Source organism: Ovis aries, chromosome 4 (assembly GCF_016772045.2).
Source record: "Ovis aries strain OAR_USU_Benz2616 breed Rambouillet chromosome 4, ARS-UI_Ramb_v3.0, whole genome shotgun sequence".
Taxonomy (NCBI): domain Eukaryota; kingdom Metazoa; phylum Chordata; class Mammalia; order Artiodactyla; family Bovidae; genus Ovis; species Ovis aries.
The window spans coordinates 46,882,557-46,902,882 of record NC_056057.1 but is presented as its reverse complement, the minus strand read 5'-3'; the positions used below and the strand labels follow the sequence as shown (position 1 = coordinate 46,902,882).

Here is a 20,326-nt window from a genome sequence, read left to right as displayed (position 1 = left end):
AGATAGTGAGAAGTTTTATTGTAATTGTTCAAAGAGAGTGTGAGCAGCTTGCTGACGTTCTTCTGATGGGTTGGTAGTGAGGTTAAGTAGGAGCCAACATTATCAACCTTCAGGTCCAACTGGTCTGGGGTCAAAAAGCTAACAGGCAGCCTATCATTAACCGTTTATTTCTCCCAGCTGGAGTGGGGTTCAGTATCTGCAAAATGCCTAAAATGTTGTGCGAGTCCTTTGATGGGGAAACAGGACCCAGTCCCAAGGCTGCCCTTGACTGTTTTTCCCTGGGGTCACATCACCTACCTTGGCTAAGTAACAACCGCTTGAATGTGCCCACTAGAACTCAGGCATGGTCATGGAGGCTGAATGAAGGATATTTTCTGTTATCAAGGAAATGGGGGACACAGAAATGCTTTGGGCATAGGAGGCCCATAGGACCTGGCTGGGCAGCAGTATGAATGGTTCAACAACTCTTCCAAGGTCTCTCTGAGCCAATGGCCCCAATCCAGCCGCTTTCGGACCCCAAACCCTCTTTTTACCACACATTTCTGTCTGCTTCTATACTTGTTTATTTTCACAATCTTTTAGCGTCTGGTTTTTAGTAAGTGTTCCACAAACAGCCTAATGCTAAAAGGAACGTTATTTTTCACTCTTGTTGCCTTCAGCAACTCACACCAGAACTTCCTCACGTTGAGGGAGAGGCATTACCAGATGTTCTCGCTTTTAGGCTTGCACTAAGGCTACTAATTCAAAATTGTTTGTTCAATGCTATTAGTCTTTTTTTTTTTTTTTTTTTTTGCACTGGAGACCAATTTCCCATACCCTCCTGAAGAAAAAAAAACCCACTTTTTGAGAATATTGGTCAACTGAGCCCACCTTCCTCAGTTGCCTGTGTGGAGGGGGGCCTCCGCTCCACAACCTCCTTTCCCTCATGGGTGGGGCTACACGACAAACTTATCCATCACTTAAAGGTTTCTAAACTTGGCGCCTATAGGCAGGAAAACTGAAGCCACGGGTTCTCTGCTTACTGGGAGCCTGCGGGGGCCCCCTCAGCTCCTTTCAGCACTGCCTCTATTCGTTCTTCCAACTTCTAGATGGCAAAGACCACAGGCCTAGATGCCCACCACAAGAAAATAGGAGTGGAACAGCCCCTCGGTGGCGCCAAAGCCTTACAGCCTCGGGCCTTGAAAGACTAGGGCGGGGTCGACGCTCCTCTTGCGCGCTGACGTCACGCCGACGCTCGGCCACGCTGGCTCCTCCCAGAAGCCCGCGAGTCCGGTTTCCGGCGGGAGCATGGAGACCCTGGTGTAGGTGAAGCTAGGCTTTTGGACCCGGAGCTGGCCACGGGTTTCTTTGTCCTCTCGTAGCTGCCAGAATGCTTCACCTGGAAAATATGGTGCTTTGTCGCGAGTCCCAAGTGTCCACCTTGCAGTCCCTGTTTGGAGAGGTATTGTCCAGCTATCTTTTCTCTTCTAAATCCCGGAGGCAAAGAATTTCATGGTCTTGGCGACAGTTTCCAGTTTTTAAATTTTCGTTCGAATTGAGGGGCCACAGACTATGTTTGCGTTTAGACAGGAGATGTAATAGGTCTGTCCCACTCCTCACCCAAAGTAACTTCTGAGGAGTTTTTTGAACTGTACTGGCCCGCTAACTAGGGCTCGTTGGCCCAGGCATGTTTTCTTACACACGCCAGTTTTGAGAGAGCGTTAATACAGAGTAGCAACTCAAAGGTGCTTCTTACCCCAGCTGTATAAGATTTTATCCAACAGGTGTGTTTGCACAGTGTTATTCAAATCTGAATCCCCTCCGTTTCAGTGAGGTAGTTGCTCTAAGTCCTGTGTGGATGGGAAGGCCAGTAAGGTCCATCGTAGTGCATCTGGTTTAAAACGTCAACGGCTTTTCCAGCGTTATTAAAGCACAGAAAGAGGTGCAGTCTTGGCTTCTTAACTAGCAGTTCGGGTGATGCCTAAGAGAAGAGGTTTAAGTTTCCTCTGGATGAACACCACTAGGGAGTCCTTTCCGTAGGAGCTTGCATTCATCAATTGAATACTTTAATCTACTTTTTAAGTATATTCTGGTGGCCTTTAGTGAGCCTTTGCTTCGGATTCATGAATGAGACTTGGAATTAATCAGATTCGGATCTCATCTGAAGGAGAGTAAATGAGAATTTAGAGTCATACTCATGTACTCCCCCTACGCTTCAGGTTTTTCTTGAGTACTGCTTTCATCCAACTAGCCGGATGGCAGCCTAGAGTGGCCTGTGAAGTGTTAGTGGAAAAGTACCAGCCTCCTAATGGGGCGCATTAGTTAGGGAAGATGTCAATGACTGCATCCTCAGTCAATATTCTAGTTAATCGTAGTTACCCATATTATCACTGAAACATTTTCTTGGTTATACCTCATGCATTCATTCCCTGGAGTTACAGACCCAGATCTCTCCAAACAGAAGTGGTGCTCCTGAAAATGAATGTTGGCAAATAGAGATGAGTAGTATTGATTTGGTGTAGATCAGAGAAACAAATCATGTTTAACAGTTTTAATAGCACTTTTCTGTAAGGTGCAGTGCATGTGGGAGATGCAAAGATTTGTTAAAAAAAAAAAAACTGGTTCATATTTCTAAGCAGACTCATTTATGTATTCAGGGAATTGTTACTGAGCACCTTCTCTGTTCCAGGCACAGTGCCACATCCAGAATTATTAGTTTATGTTAGATTTATGAAGGTGAAAGGTTAAATAACAGTGCAAGAGTTCAATTCTGGGTAACACAGAAAAGATGATGTAAGGTGGAGTATTATTAAACACCTTTTGGATGCAGACAAGTATGGCAGGATTCCAAAAAATGAGAATTTCAGTGTAGCTTGAAAAAGTGTCCTAATGAATATCTTGAGCTTCTCTTGAAAGGTGAAATATAGTATTTGGATAGAAGAGATGCTCAGAAAGCTTGCATTTAGTTCTTGAGACAGAATTTTTGAGCTAGTTAATTTGCAAGATGCTTATGTATAAACTTAAGAATCCATGAATTAGAACATCCATTTTTAGTTTATTGGGCTGCTATTGCCATAGGCATTTGCCATTAATATTTTCCTGTATAAACTGAGTTCCTCCTTTGTCTTGCAAAAAGGAAATTTGTAACTTGGTGGCTAGAATGTAATAAATGTCTGTGACTACAGTTAACCCTTGAACAATGTGGAAATTAGAGGTGCTGACCCCGTGTAGTGTAAAATCAGCGTGTAACTTTTGACTCCCCCAAAACTTAGCTACTAATAGTCTTACAGATAAACAGTCAACTAACACATATTTTGTGTATTATATGTATAATATTTTGTTCTAATTTACAATAAAGTAAGCTTTAGAAAAGGAAATATTATTAAGAAAACCATAATAAAGAGAAATACATTCACAGTACTAAACTGAGTTACGTTGTCTACAAGATGGATTGTCTGTATTGTCTTAATAATGCAAAGCATTGGGCATTTTATACATATTGGAAGAAGGGTGGAGAAAAGGGAAAGAGGGAGAGGGAGAGAAGGAAGGGAGAGGCTGGGAAACACAGACATACTGTATGGTACTGTAATCTTTTGAAAGCCAAGTTATAAGACAAAACTAATACATTATTAATTTTATATTAAATATCCCTCACCTTATGACTTTGTAAGGCTATACTATTATCTATATATATTTTATGCTTTATGGCATATCTAATTTTTTCTTAATTTTTTCTATATTTTTAGGCTATGTGGTTCTTCTGTGAGTTTTTACAAATTGTTGCAAATCTCCAGAATTTTTTCCATATGTTTATTGAAAAAAATCCATGTATGGGTGAACCCAGGAAGTTCAAAACCTGTATTGTTCAAGGGTCAACTGTACTGTTGTAGTAGTAGATGGTGATCATAGAGACTCTACTTTTTCATGGAAATTGAATTGTCACCCAATTTTCTTGTAATTATTTTTTAAGTGTATGTGAATTCTTTCAAAGCATATTTTGTCTCTGATTTTTGTACTCTTTAGTGCATCATGGTTTTCAGTGTTTAGTTGTTGTCTAATAAATGTTCACTGAATTAATGAAGCCTATTTGCAATATTGACCAGACCGTAGAGAGATGTTTGACACTTTTTACTTTTCTCTAGGCTGCTAGCTCATAATGTACTGCAGGAGAATCTTGGGAATAGATGTTGAAATGTATGCTGTGTAGATTTGGTTGTTGAAAATGATGATGATATGTATACATTTAGGCCAGGGTAAATGTAGTATACATAATTCAGAAGTATTCTGTAAGTTTTCCTTAGAACAGGGGATTCTTGAAATTCTAGCCCTGTGATTCTGTATGCTTAGTTTCAGAGCTTTAAAATTTACAGTGAAGTTACAGCCTGTGAACTTAGATTCTATAAAAAAGAGCTAAGAAAAAGAAGTATGATCAGAATTGTTCTTAAAGAAATCTGTTAAATCTCCCATAAATTTGAAAATACAAGCACATATATATATATAATAATAAAATATTTAAGTATATATATGTGTGTGTATATATATATGTGTGTATATATATATATGTGTGTGTGTGTGTATGTATATATATATATATATATATATATCTGAAGGAGATCAGCCCTGGGATTTCTTTGGAAGGAATGATGCTAAAGCTGAAACTCCAGTACTTTGGCCACCTCATGCGAAGAATTGACTCATTGGAAAAGACTTTGATGCTGGGGGGGATTGGGGGCAGGAGAAGAAGGGGACGACAGGATGAGATGGCTTGATGGCATCACTGACTCGATGGATGCGAGTCTGAGTGAACTCCGGGAGTTGGTGATGGACAGGGAGTGCAATTCATGGGGTCGGAAAGAGTCGGACACGACTGAGCGACTGAACTGAACTGAACTGATATATATTTAGTAATATATCATGTATAATACGTAGGCCAAATATGATTTTTCCAGAAATTTTGAGAAAGAGTAGAGTTGAATTTAAGTTTAAAGTATAATGATGAATTCATTAAATGCTCACTGTTGAAAAAATTTGGATTAAATAATTTATCATGTAAAACTTTCACAAGTTGATAAATGTTTATTTTATGTTTGTGTGTGCAGATTGATATTTGCCTTTTTTCCCCTAGAGACATCATTTCAGCTTTCCATCTATTTTTATTTATGGACATACTGCCAGTGGAAAGACCTATGTAACACAAACTTTGTTGAGAAGTTTAGAGGTAAGACTACCCCAAGCTCAGTGTTAATTGATTTTTATTCTTAGACTCCTAGAAATGGAAGGGATCTTGGAGATGTTTAGTTAAAACTTATGTTTGTCCCAATTTATTTTTTAATCTTTTCTTTGTCCTCACTCTCTTAGTAAATTGAATAGTAAACGTGTTCTGTGGATTCTGTATCATTAATATCTTGACTCCGTGTAGCTTTAATCATAGCCATTGCTTCTGAGTTTCATTAATTGTGTTTGTTTCATTTATTTCCACAACAGTTTTCTAAGTGCCGTCTGTTCTTCACCCTGCAGCTAGTCCATGAAAATCTTAAATAAGATCTTTAGCAAAATGTTCAGGTGTTTTGCCAGTATATAAGACCCTCCGTGAGCAGAATTCAGTTTATCTTTTGTAATGTAATGCCTAAGAATTTCAGACAGAATCTAGTAGGCTTATGTTCCTTTTCTAGGTTCACCCCTTAGTGCTCTCCTCATCTGAAAAGTGGGGCTAATAGCAACAACATTTGGAATTTTTGTGAGAATTTAGTGAGTTAATATATGACAAGTTCTTACCACAATACTTAGTGTATAGTAAGCACTCAGTAAAGGTTAGATGCTATTACTCATGATTATTGCGTCACCTCATTTTGTATCCTAAACCAGGGATGGGCAAACTTTTTCTTTAATGGCCAGATAGTAAATGTTTTAGGCTTGTGGGCCAGGTATTTCTATTACAACCTCTCAACTCCTCCTTAGTAAGAAAGCAGCCGTGGACAGTATCTATCTGAATGGACTTAGCTGTGTTCTCATACAACTTTATATATTAACAGGCTGTTGTTTGCTACTCATGGTCCCAACTTTAGCTCACAGTATGTGTGTTTTGTATGGCAAACTGGAGTATTGATAGTTCTTGCTGTTTCTTACTTTGAACCCTGGGCATACACTGCTCCCTCTGCTTGGAATCACTTTCTTACACTCATTCTCTCCACCTCTCCTACCCTGGAGTGCACACGGTCCTGGCTCAGGCATTTGTGTTTGTAAGTCCCTGTAGGAAGTATCCAAAAATAATGTATTTTGAATAAAAGCATGAAGAAAGTTCCATATTTAAGGACTGTATTTCATTTTTTAATGTATCATGATTTTTGCTGCTAGTTAATCATTGTAATAAATGATGATTATCACGACTTTTTATACAACTTTACAAAGAGACATTTAGGATATGTTGCCATTAAAGGCCGCAGATAGCACACAGCAGTAAGCAAGACAGTTACTCATAACAGAGATAGTGTGGACTCTAGTTCATAAAGGAGTGGGGGTAAAGGATGTCAGAAAATGCTGGTGAAATTGTGCCCAAGTAAATATATTGTAGCCGTACTTACACTGTTCCTCTGGAAAAGAAAAGCTTCATTGGGTGAGGTTTATAGAGCGTCACTAAAACTGGTTATGTTGCTTAGTCGCTAAGTCATGTCTGACTCTTTTGGGACCCCATGGATTGTAGCCCGCCAGGCTCCTCACTCCATGGAACTTTCCAGGCAAGAATACTGGAGTGGGTTGCCATCTCCTTACTCTGGGCATCTTTTCAACCCAGGGATTGAACCTGCATCTCCTGCCTTGTCAGGTGGATTCTTTACCACTGAGCCACCAGAGAAGACCAAAAATAGTTACAGGTGCCACGCCTCTGAGCGGTCAGTACTGCTTTGTGATTTCATTTTGAGAACAGACTATATTTGTAAGTCTTTTGTTTCTTCATTGCTTCTGGAGTTACTTCCATTTTGGTAGTTGTTTAAATGAAAAGTTCATTCTCAATCCTCGCAGGTGGATTATCATAGTTTCTAACTCTTAATTAGCATTTTTTAAAATCTAGATGTGTCCATCATTAAAAATGTTATCTTAAAATTATAAATAAATTCTTACTGAGAATTTTAACATTCACATGTCCTTGGGGTTCTTTTTATGAATTCTTTCTAGAAGAAATTACAAGTTTTCTTTGAATCCCTGTTGGAAACAAATGAAAATTCAAATAATTGAAGTGAGTTTAATGGAGGGACTGTTTTACAAAGGTTGAAGAAATGTTAAGGGAACCAGTAAGGGATGATGATGTGCTGAGAGCCTGTAGCTCCCTCAGACTTAAATGGACCATCAGAAGGAACTGTAAAGGCCCCAGCAAGAGGTGTAATCTGTGACAAGGGCTGCCCAGCTCAGCCTTTAGGAGAAGATGGAGCCACTGTCAAGCTCTGGGCCACTGAGGGATGGGAGAGGGAGTCAAGGGAATACTCAAGTTTTTTCTCTCACCACTTTTCGTCTGTCTCCTGGTTCTTCCCATTGACTGAATCCACTAGATCCAGAAAAACTAGAGTCTGAGCGATGCAGTCTGTAGTGGTCAGCCTCGGAGGGCACAGAGCAGTTTGGAGAATGGTGGGGTATAGATTCAGAAGGGCAAACGGGATATCCAGCAAAGCCATTATTGTGTTTGTGTGTTTTCTATTTATACTTTTTGTTTTTCTTTTCAGCTTCCACATGTCTTTGTGAATTGTGTTGAGTGCTTTACCTTGAGACTGCTTTTGGAACAAATTTTAAACAAATTGAATCATCTTAGTTCTTCAGAGGGTGAATGTTCTACTCATATAACTTGTGAAATATTTAATGACTTTGTTCGCTTATTTAAACAAATAACTGAAGCTGAAAATCTCAAGGATCAGACTGTATATATTGTAAGTAATTTAATTTCATTATATCATTTCTTACTTGAAAACTGATCTATTAAATCAGTTTCCATATTTTTTTTGAGATCCGTTACGTACAGTGCATTGTAGATGCTTATGTGATATAAAAAATGTTTGATATATTTGTTTTTTTAAACTGAGGTATAGTTTTTCAATTGAGGTGTGTATAGTTGATGTGTAATATAATAGAAGTTTCAGGTGTACAGTGTAGTACACCTGAAACATTGATTTGGACAGGGAGGCCTGGCATGCTGCGATTCATCGGGTCGCAAGGAGTCGGACACAACTGAGCGACTGAACTGAACTGAACTGACTCCTTTTATAGTTGTTATAAAACATTCACTATATTCTCTGTGCTCTACAGTGTATCCTTGTAGCTTATTTATTTTATATGTAGTAGTTTGTACCTCTTAATCCCCTACCCTTATGTTGCCCCTTCCTCATTCCCTGTGCCCACTGGTAACCACTGGTTTGTTTTCTATGTCTATGAGTCTGTAGATGTAGTGCTTATCTAAAGGGAGCTTCAGCTTAGTAGAAGAGTTATGATTTACTCATACATAACTACATGTAGAATGTGATTAGTGATAACATTGATAGGCAAAGCACTGATCCGGGGACATCTGGTACAGCCTCATAAGGTGATAACATCTGAGATGGAGCTAAAAATATGACTAGGGTATTATTAGGAAGAAAATAAAGAAGAGAAATTTCAGATGGAGGGAATTAGGCAAAGGCATGTAGATGGGAATGGAGCCTAGGGAATACCAAATACTCTGGTCTTTGTAGGTTATAAAATATGAGGGAAGACAAAGAAGACTAGAAACGTAGGAGGGGGTAGACCATGGAGTGTCTTGAAAACCATTCTTATGTGCCTTATTTCGTCTCCTAGGCAGTGAGAGGGAGATCTACTAGAGCAACAAACATGCTTTAGGAAAATTGCTCTGAAGGCATGTTGAGTGGATAGATTGGAGGGAATTGAAAGACATAGGCTAAATGGTTTTGAGGCTCTTGTAACTGTTTTCATTAGAGGCAGTTTGGGCCTGGATTAGAGTTGGGGTAGAAAATGCAGAAAAGAATAAATGTAAGAGACAGCAAAGGTCAAATTTGTCAGTTGTGTATGGGGTACGTCTGGGAAAGATCATTTGATTTTAGATTGACTTAGTTTGAGTTTAACTTGTTACATCAATTTGAAAATAATTAGCAGACAACTGAAAGTATATAATGTGCTTTATGTTAGTGAATTTTTTATAATACTTTAATCTTACTTTAAAAATGATTATCTCCGGAATTGAAATTAAATTTTAATATAATACCGTCTCATAACAGCTAAGTTATAAACTCACTGGAAGGACTAAGTTTTATGCATTCTTGCATCTTCTTAAATGTATAAAACAGTTCCTTCCACTTTTTAATTTTGTTAATTTATTTATGCAAATATCCCAGGCACTGTTTTAGATACTGGAGATAGAACAGGGACAAAAGAGTCTTTGCCCACTTGGGGCTTATAATCTAATTGAAAAACGTAGATAATAAGCAAGTTAATATGTAGTATGTTGGATGTGGTACATTAGAGTAAGGCAGAATCAGCTGGGCAGGGGAAAATAGTTATTTTTTTAAGCGAGAAGGGCAGAGAAGATCTCACTGAGATAATGATAACAGAGCTGAAACTGGACGGAAGAAAGGAGCAAGCCATGAAAATATCTAAAAAAAAAAACCAAAGAGTATTCTAAGCAGAGAGATTTATGTGAGCATACAGAGTTGGAGTATCAAGAAGGCCATTTTGGCTGGAATAGTTTAAGTAAGAGGGCAGAGGGGTAATGCTGAGAAAGAAAAAGTACAAGATAGAAGCATGCAGACTAGTGTTATGGGTTAATTTGTTTCCTCCGAGAAGTTTTTGAAGTTTCCTCCAAAAAGTATGTTGAAGTTCTAGCCCCTAGAACCTCAAAATATGACCTTATTTGTAAATGGGGTCATTGTGGTTCTAATTAAGTTGAGGTCATACTACAGGATTGGGCCCCTCATCCAATATGACTGATGTCCTAGTGAAAAAGAAGAACTGTAGAGACAGACATGCACACAGGGAGAATGCCGCATAAAGATTGGAGGTATGTTGCCACAAGACAAGGAATTAATCAGGAGCTAGAAGAGAGACCTGATACAGCTCCTTCTCTAGCATCTTCACAGAAAGCACGGCCCTGCTTGATCTGATACTTAGAGCAACTTGATATGATACTTATAGCCTCCACAACTGTGAGAAAATAAGTTTCTCTTAAGCCACGCTGTTTGCAGAGTTTTGTTATGGTATCCCTAGGAAACTAATAAACTAGTTACGAAGTTTTTGTGCAGCTGAAGGAATGATGTCATGATCTGAGTGAAGAAAACTACAGCAGGTGGGGTTTTGCTGGGGGGGAAATCGTGAGTAATTTGGTTTTGGGCACGTAAAGTCCAAGTAGAGATGTTGAGTTGGCACTTGGACACTTGGCGTCTGAGGTCAAGAGAGGTCCAACATGGAAATACCATTTTGGATTTCTGGGCATATACTTTAAGCTGCAAGATAGGATTAGGTCACCAGCAGAGTGAGAGAGTTAGGAAAGAGTTGAGTCCAGTGACTGAGTACTGTGGTGCTCCAGTATCGAGGTAGTGAAGAAATTAGGAGACAGAAGATATCATTGATGTACAAATAAAACTTATATAGCGAATAGTCTTGGAAGTCTCTCTAGGCTTCCCCTTTCCTGGACCTTTGACTAGAAAAAGTAGGCTTTTGTTGGAGTGCTTTTGGTCTCTTCTCCTTGGCCTTTCTGTGTTGTAGGCTTCTTCAGCTCTACACGAGGCAAGAAAATAACAGACAATTCACCCTCCAAAGTGAGTTGTCATTCTTGTGGTCCTGAGGTCCCTAACTAGTTTGCCTTCTTTCCACCTTTCAGAGCCTTATTTGTTTTGTATGTAATACTCAAGATTCTTAATTTTACTTAGGAGGAATAGGAAAAAGTACATCTGCTCCATCTTAGAGTAGGTACATAGTGAAGAATTAACAACTGCTAGAATAGTTTGGCACCAACCTTGATTTATTCTAAGGCTACTTAAATTAATCCACAGTTGGTTCTTTTACCATTAGTACAAATATCACCGTGGTAGAAGAAGGCATATACAATTTTTGTATTATTATGAAAATAGTTTTGACCTCACCAATCTCCTGATAGAGGATCAGAAACAGCACACCCCCTGCCTTCACCTTACAGGGGCCTACAGATCACACTTCAAAAGCCAGTGATACAGAATATAAGTTGATCTTTCACTGGGTAGGATAGGCGACAAGATCATTGGAAGAGAGAGGGATTTAAGGAAATAAACAGTCTACCATATCAGGAGGTCATTTATGTAGATTTTTAAATATGCAAAAAATATAGGAGTTATGTTAGAAACGTGATAGTCAGAAACTGTAACATTTAAAGAACAAGGAGGAACGACCCCAGAGTGTTGGGTGACTCCAACAAGTAGAGTTTCAAAGCTGTGTCTTCAGGGAGGAAGAGGGATCAATATTCTGTGAAGAGCCATGAGGAATCAGTGGGACCCAACTCATTTTTCAGGCCACATGGATCAGTGTAGGCATTCAATGTTGTTTGTTAGATGACTAAACATTAAAGGTGAAAAAGTTTGTAGGTGTTTAGCATAGAACATTTAGAATAATTTTATATAATATGAGTTATATAATATATGAATTGGTAAGATTCAGCACTTAGGAAATAATGCAGGAAGATGTTTGAGAATGTTTTCTGGTTAGTAAACATCCTTACAAATCAAATCTATTAGATTACTTTCATGTAAATTTTTTTTTTAAATGTTTGAATTTGAATTAAAATTTTAACTTCTTTGAGTATTAGTTTTTTGATAATTGCTTTTGAAGAAGTATCATTTATTAAAATACTGTAAAACCAGTGGGTTAATTATATTAAGTCAGAAGAATGAACTATTACTGCCTCAGCTTTGTGTTTTGAATTAAAATGGGCATACAAATGGACCGATTAATTTGAATTAATCTGTGTCCTGTATTAGAGAGTTTTAAATGGAAATTGATGGGAAAATTGCATACTGAGAATACATAGTTGAGAAACTAATTTGTTTCTTTTTAGCAGTAAATAACTTTAGCTTTATTTTGTCTAAATGAATTAGGAATGAAATATCTTAAGTTGATTACTCTCATACATTGTTTCAAGCTGCCTATTAATCAACAAACCAGATATAAAACATTTTGGATTATTCAGGGAAATAATATTATATTTTCTGCATTTTAATTTTATTCCTAATGTAAATGATTATAATTTGTAGCATAATCCCAGTAGTATTATCATAACACTGAACAAAAATTTAATCTTTCTTAACATCTTTGGTTTTCTAGCTAAAGGGTTTAGCATGCATTTACAAAGTTCAAGCAAGTAAAGTGTTACATATTGAAATTTAGAATTTTCTCTCTCAGGTCAGAAAGCTTTGTAATTACTGGTATGTGATAGACATTTATCTTTTATTAAGTGACATAAAAATGCACATAGTTTTATTTCATGTATACCTATAAGAAAAGGTCCTTAACATCTTAATTCACTATCTTTTTGATAGTTTATCTTTAAAACCTTTTTAAGTGTAATTATGACTTATTCTCTAAAATTTGGGTTAAAACATGTTAGTAGACTTATTGACCTATTTGAAATGTCTTCCGTAAATTTTAATACTGTTTAAAATATTAATTCATGTCACATTTTTTAACATGGAAGGTTCAAATCTTGAATTATATTATGTAAATGCTTTGTGAAAGGACTTTTAAAATTGATTTTGACACTGTGGTTTTTTAAACAAGGTTCTGGATAAAGCCGAGTATCTAAGAGATATGGAAGCAAACCTTTTACCTGGATTTCTTAGATTACAAGAATTGGTAAGTGATGTGTGAGTCTTTTTCCCCTATGGCCTAATCAGTAGATATGTGTTGTCAGTTTTTTCTTTTTGCCTATTGGATAGCTGAGAAATAATCTCTTAATATAATTTTGTTATGCATTTCAGAATTATGAGTGAAGTTGAGGATTTTTTCAAAGTTTAATCGATTTGTGCTTTGATCACACTTATTCTTCAGTTATTTAGCTTTTATTTTTGATTGTGAAGTGGCTAACACTACTTTCTGTTAAAAGAATTTAGGTATTTACTAGAAATGATGGGAAAGGGCTAGACTTTGAACTATCTGCAAGAATTTTAAAATTTTCTTTTCAGAAATATAAAATAGAATGATAGGTCTGCTCTGGATCATCTGACATTCTGTCTCATGGCCTCTCAGTTATTGGAACCAGCTTTGTGTTTCAACTTAAAATCGTATTGGCACTGAATAATATTAATTCTAATTGTCATGGCTTCATAAGAAAAGAAAGGGATAAATTTACTGTGTATCAACATACGTGTCAGGCAAAAACCAAATAATAATACAATGGCAACAACAGATAGTAGTTTATAGTAGTTTGAGTAAAGGAAATCGGTGAGAGAGTTCAGTTTTCACCAATACCAGTTGGTATAGGAATACTAAACTCAAAAGGCTATTTCCTGTTAGTACCATATTGATGAAGTGAGCAAAGATTTAGTTTAAGCAAAACAGTAATGTTCATCATATTCAAATAATGTTAATTTAAGTTTTATTGGCTTTATAGTCTTCTATTTAACTTGTAAATTGAAAGATTGGTTTTATAACTTTATAAATACCTTGAACATAAGTAGTTTATACCTACTTAGTTTTATGTCTCTATTATGTAAGTCTAATATTAAGGGACATTATAATAAAAATTACTGGTTGGGGCATAGACTTGGATTACTGTAATATTGAATGCTTTGCCTTGGAAATGAACAGAGATTATTCTGTTGTTTTTGAGATTGCAACCAAGTACTGCAGTTTAGACTCTTTTGTTGACTATGATGGCTACGCCATTTCTTCTCAGGGATTCTTGCCCACAGTAGTAGATATAATGGTCATCTGAGTTAAGTTCATCTATTCCAGTCCATTTTAGTTCACTGATTTCTAAAGTGTAGATGTTCACTCTTGCCATCTCCTGTTTGACCATTCCAACTTGCCTTGATTCATGGACCTAACATTCCAGGTTCCTATGCAATGTTGTTCTTTACAGCATCGGACTGTACTTCCATCACCAGTCACATCCACAATTGGGTGTTGTTTTTGCTTTGACTCCGTCTCTTTGTTCTTTCTGAACTTATTTCTCTACTGATCTCCAGTAGCATATTGGACACCTACCAGCCTGAGGAGTTCATCTTTCAGTGTCCTATCTTTTTGCCTTTTATACTGTCCATGGGGTTCTCAAGGCAAGAATAATAAGTGGTTTGCCATTCCCTTCTCCAGTGGACCACATTTTGTCCGAACTCTCCACCACAACCTGTCTGTCTTGGGTGGCTCTACAAGGCATGGCTCATAGTTTCATTGAGTTAGACAGGGCTGTGGTCCATGAGATCAATTTGATTAGTTTTCTGTGATTGTGGTTTTCATTCTCTTGGCTCTCTGATGGATAAGGATAAGAAACTTACGGAGGCTTCCTGATGGGAGAGACTGACTGAGGGGGAAACTAGGTCTTGTTCTGATGGGCAGGGCCATGCTCAGTCAATCTTCAACACAAATTTCTGTTGATAGGGCTGTGTTCCCTCCCTGTTGTTTGACCTGAGGCCAAACTATGGTAGAGGTAATGAAGATAATGGCGACCTCCTTTAGAAGGTCCCATGCATGCACTGCTGCACTGCATACCCCCAACCCTGCAGCAGGCCACCGCCAACCCATGCCTCTGCTGGAGACTCCTGGACACTCATGGGAAAGTCTGTGTCAGTCTCTTTTGGGGTCGCTGCTCCTTTCTCTTGGGTCCTGGTGCACACAAGGTTTTGTTTGTGCTCTCCAAGAGTCTGTTTCCCCAGCCCTATTAAGTTCTGATGGCTTTATGGTGGGGTTAATGGCAACCTCCTCCAAGAGGGCTTATGCCATACCCAGGTCTGCTGCACCCAGAGCCCCTGCCCCTGAGGCAGGCCACTGTGGACCGTACCTCTGCAGGAGACACTCAAACACAGTTCTGGCTCAATGTCTGTGGGGTCTCTGGGTCCTGGTGCACACAAGGTTTGTTTGAACCCTCTGAGTGTCTCTGGCGGGTATGGGGTTTGATTCTAAACGCAGCCTCGCCCCTCCGACTTTCTTGCTGGGGTTTCTCCTTTGTCCTTGGATGTGGGGTATCTTTTTGTGGTGGGATCCAACATTCTCCTGTCGATGGTTGTTCAGCAGAGAGTTGTAATTTTGGCGTTCTCACGGGAGAAGATGAGTGCACCTCCTTCTACTCCACCATCTTCCTCCACCACATCATTCTGCTCCTTGTTGCTGGTGAGCTGGAGTTTGCTGCTCCTGAGAAATCGGTATGCAGGTCAAGAAGCAACAGTTAGAATTGGACGTGGAACAGCAGACTGGTTCCAAATCAGGAAAGGAGTACATCAAGGCTGTATGTTGTCACCCTGCTTATTTAACTTATATGCAAAGTACATCATGAGAAATGCCAGGCTGAATGAAGCACAAGCTGGAATCAAGATTGCCAGGAGAAATATCAATAACCTCAGATACGCAGATGACACCACCCTTATGGCAGAAAGTGAAGAAGAACTAAAGAGCCTCTTGATGAAAGAGGAGAGTGAAAAAGTTGGCTTAAAACTCAACATTCACAAAACTAAGATCCTGCCATCCAGCCCCATCACTTCATGGCAAATAGATGGGGAAATAATGGAAACAGCGAGAGACTTTATTTTGGGGGGCTCCAGAATCACTGCAGGTGGTGACTGCAGTCATGAAATTAAAAGATGCTTGCTCCTTGGAAGAAAAGCTATGAGCAACCTAGACAACATATTAAAAAACAGAGACGTTACTTTGCCAACAAAAGTCCGTCTAGTCAAAGCTGTGTTTTTTCCAGTAGTCATGTATGGATGTGAGAGTTGGACTGTAAAGAAAGCTGAGTCCTGAAGAATTGATGCTTTTGAACTGTGGTGTTGGAGAAGACTCTTGAGAGTCCTTAGACAGCAAGGAGGTCCAACCAGTCAATCCTAAAGGGAATCAGCCCTGAATATTCATTGGAAGGACTGATACTGAAGCTGAAACTCCAATACTTTGGCCACCTGATGTGAAGAGCTGACTCAGGCCACCTGATGTGAAGAGCTGACTCATTGGAAAAGACCCTGATCCCTGGACAGATTGAAGATGGGAGGAGAAGGGGACGACAGAGGATGAGATGGTTGGATGGCATTCCTCACTCAATGGATATGAATTTTGAGTAAACTCTGGGAGTTGGTGATGGACAGGGAGGCCTGGCATACTGCAGTCTATGGGGTCACAAAGAGTCGGACATGACTGAGCTGATAATAAAAATTAAGTAAATATTTGGGGAGACAGTGCCTAGAGCCTTTCCACCTTTAAAAGTTAAATGCATTACTCAAATTTGAGTAACTAAAAGTTCTAAACTGATTGCCACTTAAATCATTGTATGCTTAAGATTGACTCCTAAAATCTACTTTTACTAATAGTTTTGGGGTGGAGATGTGGAGAAGACAGGAGAAAAGTAAACATAACTCTTGGTGACGTAATCTGGAAGTCTTCTCATGTAGTCTAGCCTCTCCCAGTTTAATTGTTTCTTGGCAGTTTACCACTGACACCAAGGATCTGTGCTCATTGAGTAGAGGTCTCCTCTTCTCGTTGTGTTGTGTTGTGTTGAGTTTGTGGGATTTATTTTTGTTTTTGCCTGTATTCATCCACCGTTTCCCATTGCTTTGTTCAAGGACTCCTTCTCTGGTAGCCAGAGTGCATTCTTGCTGTCCTCTTGCCTTTCAGTAAAACTTACTCCCTTATTTTCCTCTGTGCCTAGTAATGGTGATCATGCATCCCGCCACAGTAGTTAGGCCATTCACTTTTTTTACTTTTAGTTATAGAAGCTATTTGAAGAAAATGAAATGATTCATAGTAAGCTCAGCTCCACCAGAGAAGAAAATTGTTGTTTTGATGTTTCTGAAAACATGCTTGATTTTTAAATGTGTATGTCATTGAAAAGAAATATAGCCAAAGCATTTCCCACTTTTTGTATTAAATACTTATCAGAGTAAAATGAAGTTTAAATTATGATAGATATCACTGTAGTTGAAAGTGCTTTCAGATGAACAGATGAAAACCAACTTTAAGTCCTTTTAGACTGATAAATAGCCTCTATGTTTTAACCTCTCAGTATTTTTTTTAGCTTACTTTATAAAATGCTTTTGAATAATCATATTTTAGAGCAAAAGCAGCTCAGTGCTTTGTGATGAAGATTGTGTTTAGAGCATGCCCTTTTATCTCTAGAAATCAGGAATTATTAAAAATTAATAAGATAAACAGCATTTGAAAGTAAAAATCTTCTCTTTCATGAAGATGCTACATTTTCTATGGAGTCATTAATTTATTGAACTTAACTACCTTTGTTAGTCAGAAGTATATTTCTATGAATAATGAAAATTTGAATAAAAGATTACAGATAAGTTAGAAACTATAAAAGTAAATCACCATCAAAGAATAGTGTAAGAGATTTGGTCCTAAGAATAGTTATAGAACAAAACAGATATCATATCTGTTACTCGACTTAGGAGGAGACATCCAAAAGAACATGAGAAGAATTAAAATTTGTGTTGGGAATGCAGAGGTGTCTACAGATAAATTCAGGCATTAGAATTAGCATTCATGGCCACTCTCTAGAAGGATAACATACACACTGAGCTTGTTCTCTTAATGTTGTTTCTAGAATATTATAGTTTCAAAAGATGTCTGTTTACTTAACATTGGTATTTTGGATACTCATTCTTGTTTGTGTTTTTAATGTATGCTCATCGTCTTCTTCAACAAATATATTCTTTCCTGTGGGTGCTATAGCCATTTCAGTTTTGCCTTTTTTGGTTTGTTATTTAAGTATATGGTTTGAAAACACCCATAAAAAGGTCTTATTTTAATCATTCAAGCAGATGTGTTTCTTAATTTCTATAAAATAAGTCCTTGTGTGACTGTGCTAGTGTTACATGTAATTGAATTGTCAATTAACCTGAAAGTTTTATGGAAATTTTAAGTAATTATGTAGGAAAATTTGCATATAAAGATGAGCTCCTTGATTAGGTTTTCTAAATATGGCTTATTAATATGCAAATAATTTGCTATATATTAGAACTTGGCTGGATTTATTTTGAAAGAAAAACTCAAATGGAATTATTGTTCTGATTAAGAATTTTTAATGCAAGTTTACTTTTATTTATCTCTCTTTTACAGACTGACAGAAATGTGACTGTTATCTTTCTCAGTGAAATTGTTTGGGAAAAGTTTCGTCCAAATACCGGATGCTTTGAGCCATTTGTCTTGTATTTCCCTGATTATAGCATAGGTAAAATTGAATACATTGTTTTGACTAATGATATTCAGTAAAATATTTTTTTCTTGTTTTAAAGATTAAGCTAGCATGTTCAAATGAGAATACCTTGATGTCTTAATCTATTAGGGTTTGCTGCCAATGTCAAATAAATGTTTATATTTCTGCACTTAATAGAGATTTTATTTTGGAACTATGAGAGGTGGTTCTCTTATAATTACTTTTTTTGAATGAGCATTTCTCACGTATTTATGCTAATGGTGTATTTTCACATTTTTTTAGTCAGGACAATAAGATATATGTTGTGATTATAATATCCTTACAAGTGAAAATCAGACTAAATTAGCAAAGCACATTAAAATTGTACTGAAATATTCATATACCACGTGCCTGAGTTGAGTACTACCCAGAATGTATCTTTTAATTTTGTAAATCTCATTTTTCATTACTATTACTCTTACAGTAGCAACTGCTAGTCCTTATTTTTGTGTGTGTGGGCTTAATCTTAAATTTCATAGGTCTTAATGATTTTTATCTTTGGAAAAGCACAATAGCTTTTTGTGTTTCTGAGTAGTTTTGTAGATTAATACTGTGCTGTTACTGTACAAATATGATACTTCTGACTCAAAGATTATAACTTATGCATAAGGTGGTTAGAGGCTGTGAAAAAGATACCATTCCTTGACCTTGGCTTCAAAACACTGTCCCTTTGAACTAACAGCTATAAACATTGATTATTAAGATCAACACAGTTTTGCCTGTTTTCATAAGAACACAGCAGTCAAGTAACACCTCCTGCCTTTGCTAATTAACTGAGATAGAAAAAATGAAGCCCGAAATAGATGAAGGGAGCCCTTATTTTTAATAGGGCTATGAAAATCACAAGGAGAAAAGGATAGGAAGAAAGGATTTCAGTTAAAAGTTTTTTTTGTATTTAATGTCATGACTGTTAGATGTTAAAGTTTTTCGTGAACTGTTTTAGCTTTAAGTACTGAAAAAGTATTTTGAAATGCTAGTTTTCTAGTGAAGTTGAAATTAAAGTATGTTATCATGAATTGTGATTTTTTTTTTTAAATTAGGATGTAAAGCAGCAGAGATGGAAACAATTTGAGGACATAATTAAAGTGATCTTGTTAATTTTTAAAAGTATAGGAAAGTAGATTTTTGAAATGTATGATATGGAAACCAAGTTCATCTAGTTATGAAATTTTAGAGCCTTTAACATACCATTTTTTAAAAAAACTCAAAAGCACCATCACACAAGAAAATGTTAAAAAAAAAAAAGTACTAATTGATAAGCCAAATTATAGCCAGAATAAGTAAGCATGGAACCTGGGCAAAAGGTTAATCTTAGTGCCTGAGTCATCCAATCATAACTTGAGACATATGTCATCTGTAGGACTATGTTATCCAACGTTCAGGACCCCCTTTCTCCTAGCAGTATCGGGGCCTAATATGGATTTCTTGTTTTCTGGTCTCTCCCACAGGCAGACTGCTCATCTTTTGGTAATTCTTTTTTTTTTCCCTTCAGTTGGATTATAGTACAGTTAGTCAGGTTTTTGGTTTAGTTATTGGAATAACTAAATTCCAATCAATTGGAATAAATTATACTAAGCTCTAGTAAACAATCTGAAAATCTCAGTGACTTACAATTTCCCACCTCACAACCTTTGTGCAAGTTTTATCTTACACTTTACATATATTACTGTTTGGGCTTTACAGAACTGAAAAGGCAAGGTGGAAAATATCTGTCATCATGTACCCTCCTGGAGATTTGTTCAGCCTTTTGGATAATGAATGTATAGTTTCAACTTTGGAAATTTTTCAGCCATTATTTCTAAAAATATTTCATCTGTCCCCTCTGCTCCCGCCACCTTTTTCCGGGGCTGCATTATATGACTGTTAGATCTCTTGATGTTGTCCTGCTGAATCTCTTATTTATTCATTTAAACTTTGGATCTTTTTTGCCCAGTGTTTTATTTGGTTTAG

At 37.3% G+C, this 20,326-nt stretch overlaps 1 protein-coding gene across 4 annotated transcripts in view; it reads left to right on the top strand.

Moving 5' to 3' along the window:
* The first annotated feature begins 1,255 nt into the window (after nucleotides 1–1,255).
* The window catches only part of ORC5 (origin recognition complex subunit 5), a 75,548-nt gene continuing 56,477 nt past the window's right edge, over nucleotides 1,256–20,326 (top strand). For all 4 annotated transcript variants that reach the window (XM_060414659.1, XM_012176664.3, XM_042249184.1 and 1 more), the window contains exons 1-5: nucleotides 1,256–1,441; nucleotides 5,105–5,197; nucleotides 7,692–7,892; nucleotides 12,754–12,828; nucleotides 18,241–18,352. In XM_060414659.1, coding sequence (XP_060270642.1) covers nucleotides 1,370–1,441; nucleotides 5,105–5,197; nucleotides 7,692–7,892; nucleotides 12,754–12,828; nucleotides 18,241–18,352 — 553 coding nt within the window. In that variant the 5' untranslated portion in view covers nucleotides 1,256–1,369. The remainder of the gene's footprint in view (nucleotides 1,442–5,104; nucleotides 5,198–7,691; nucleotides 7,893–12,753; nucleotides 12,829–18,240; nucleotides 18,353–20,326) is intronic.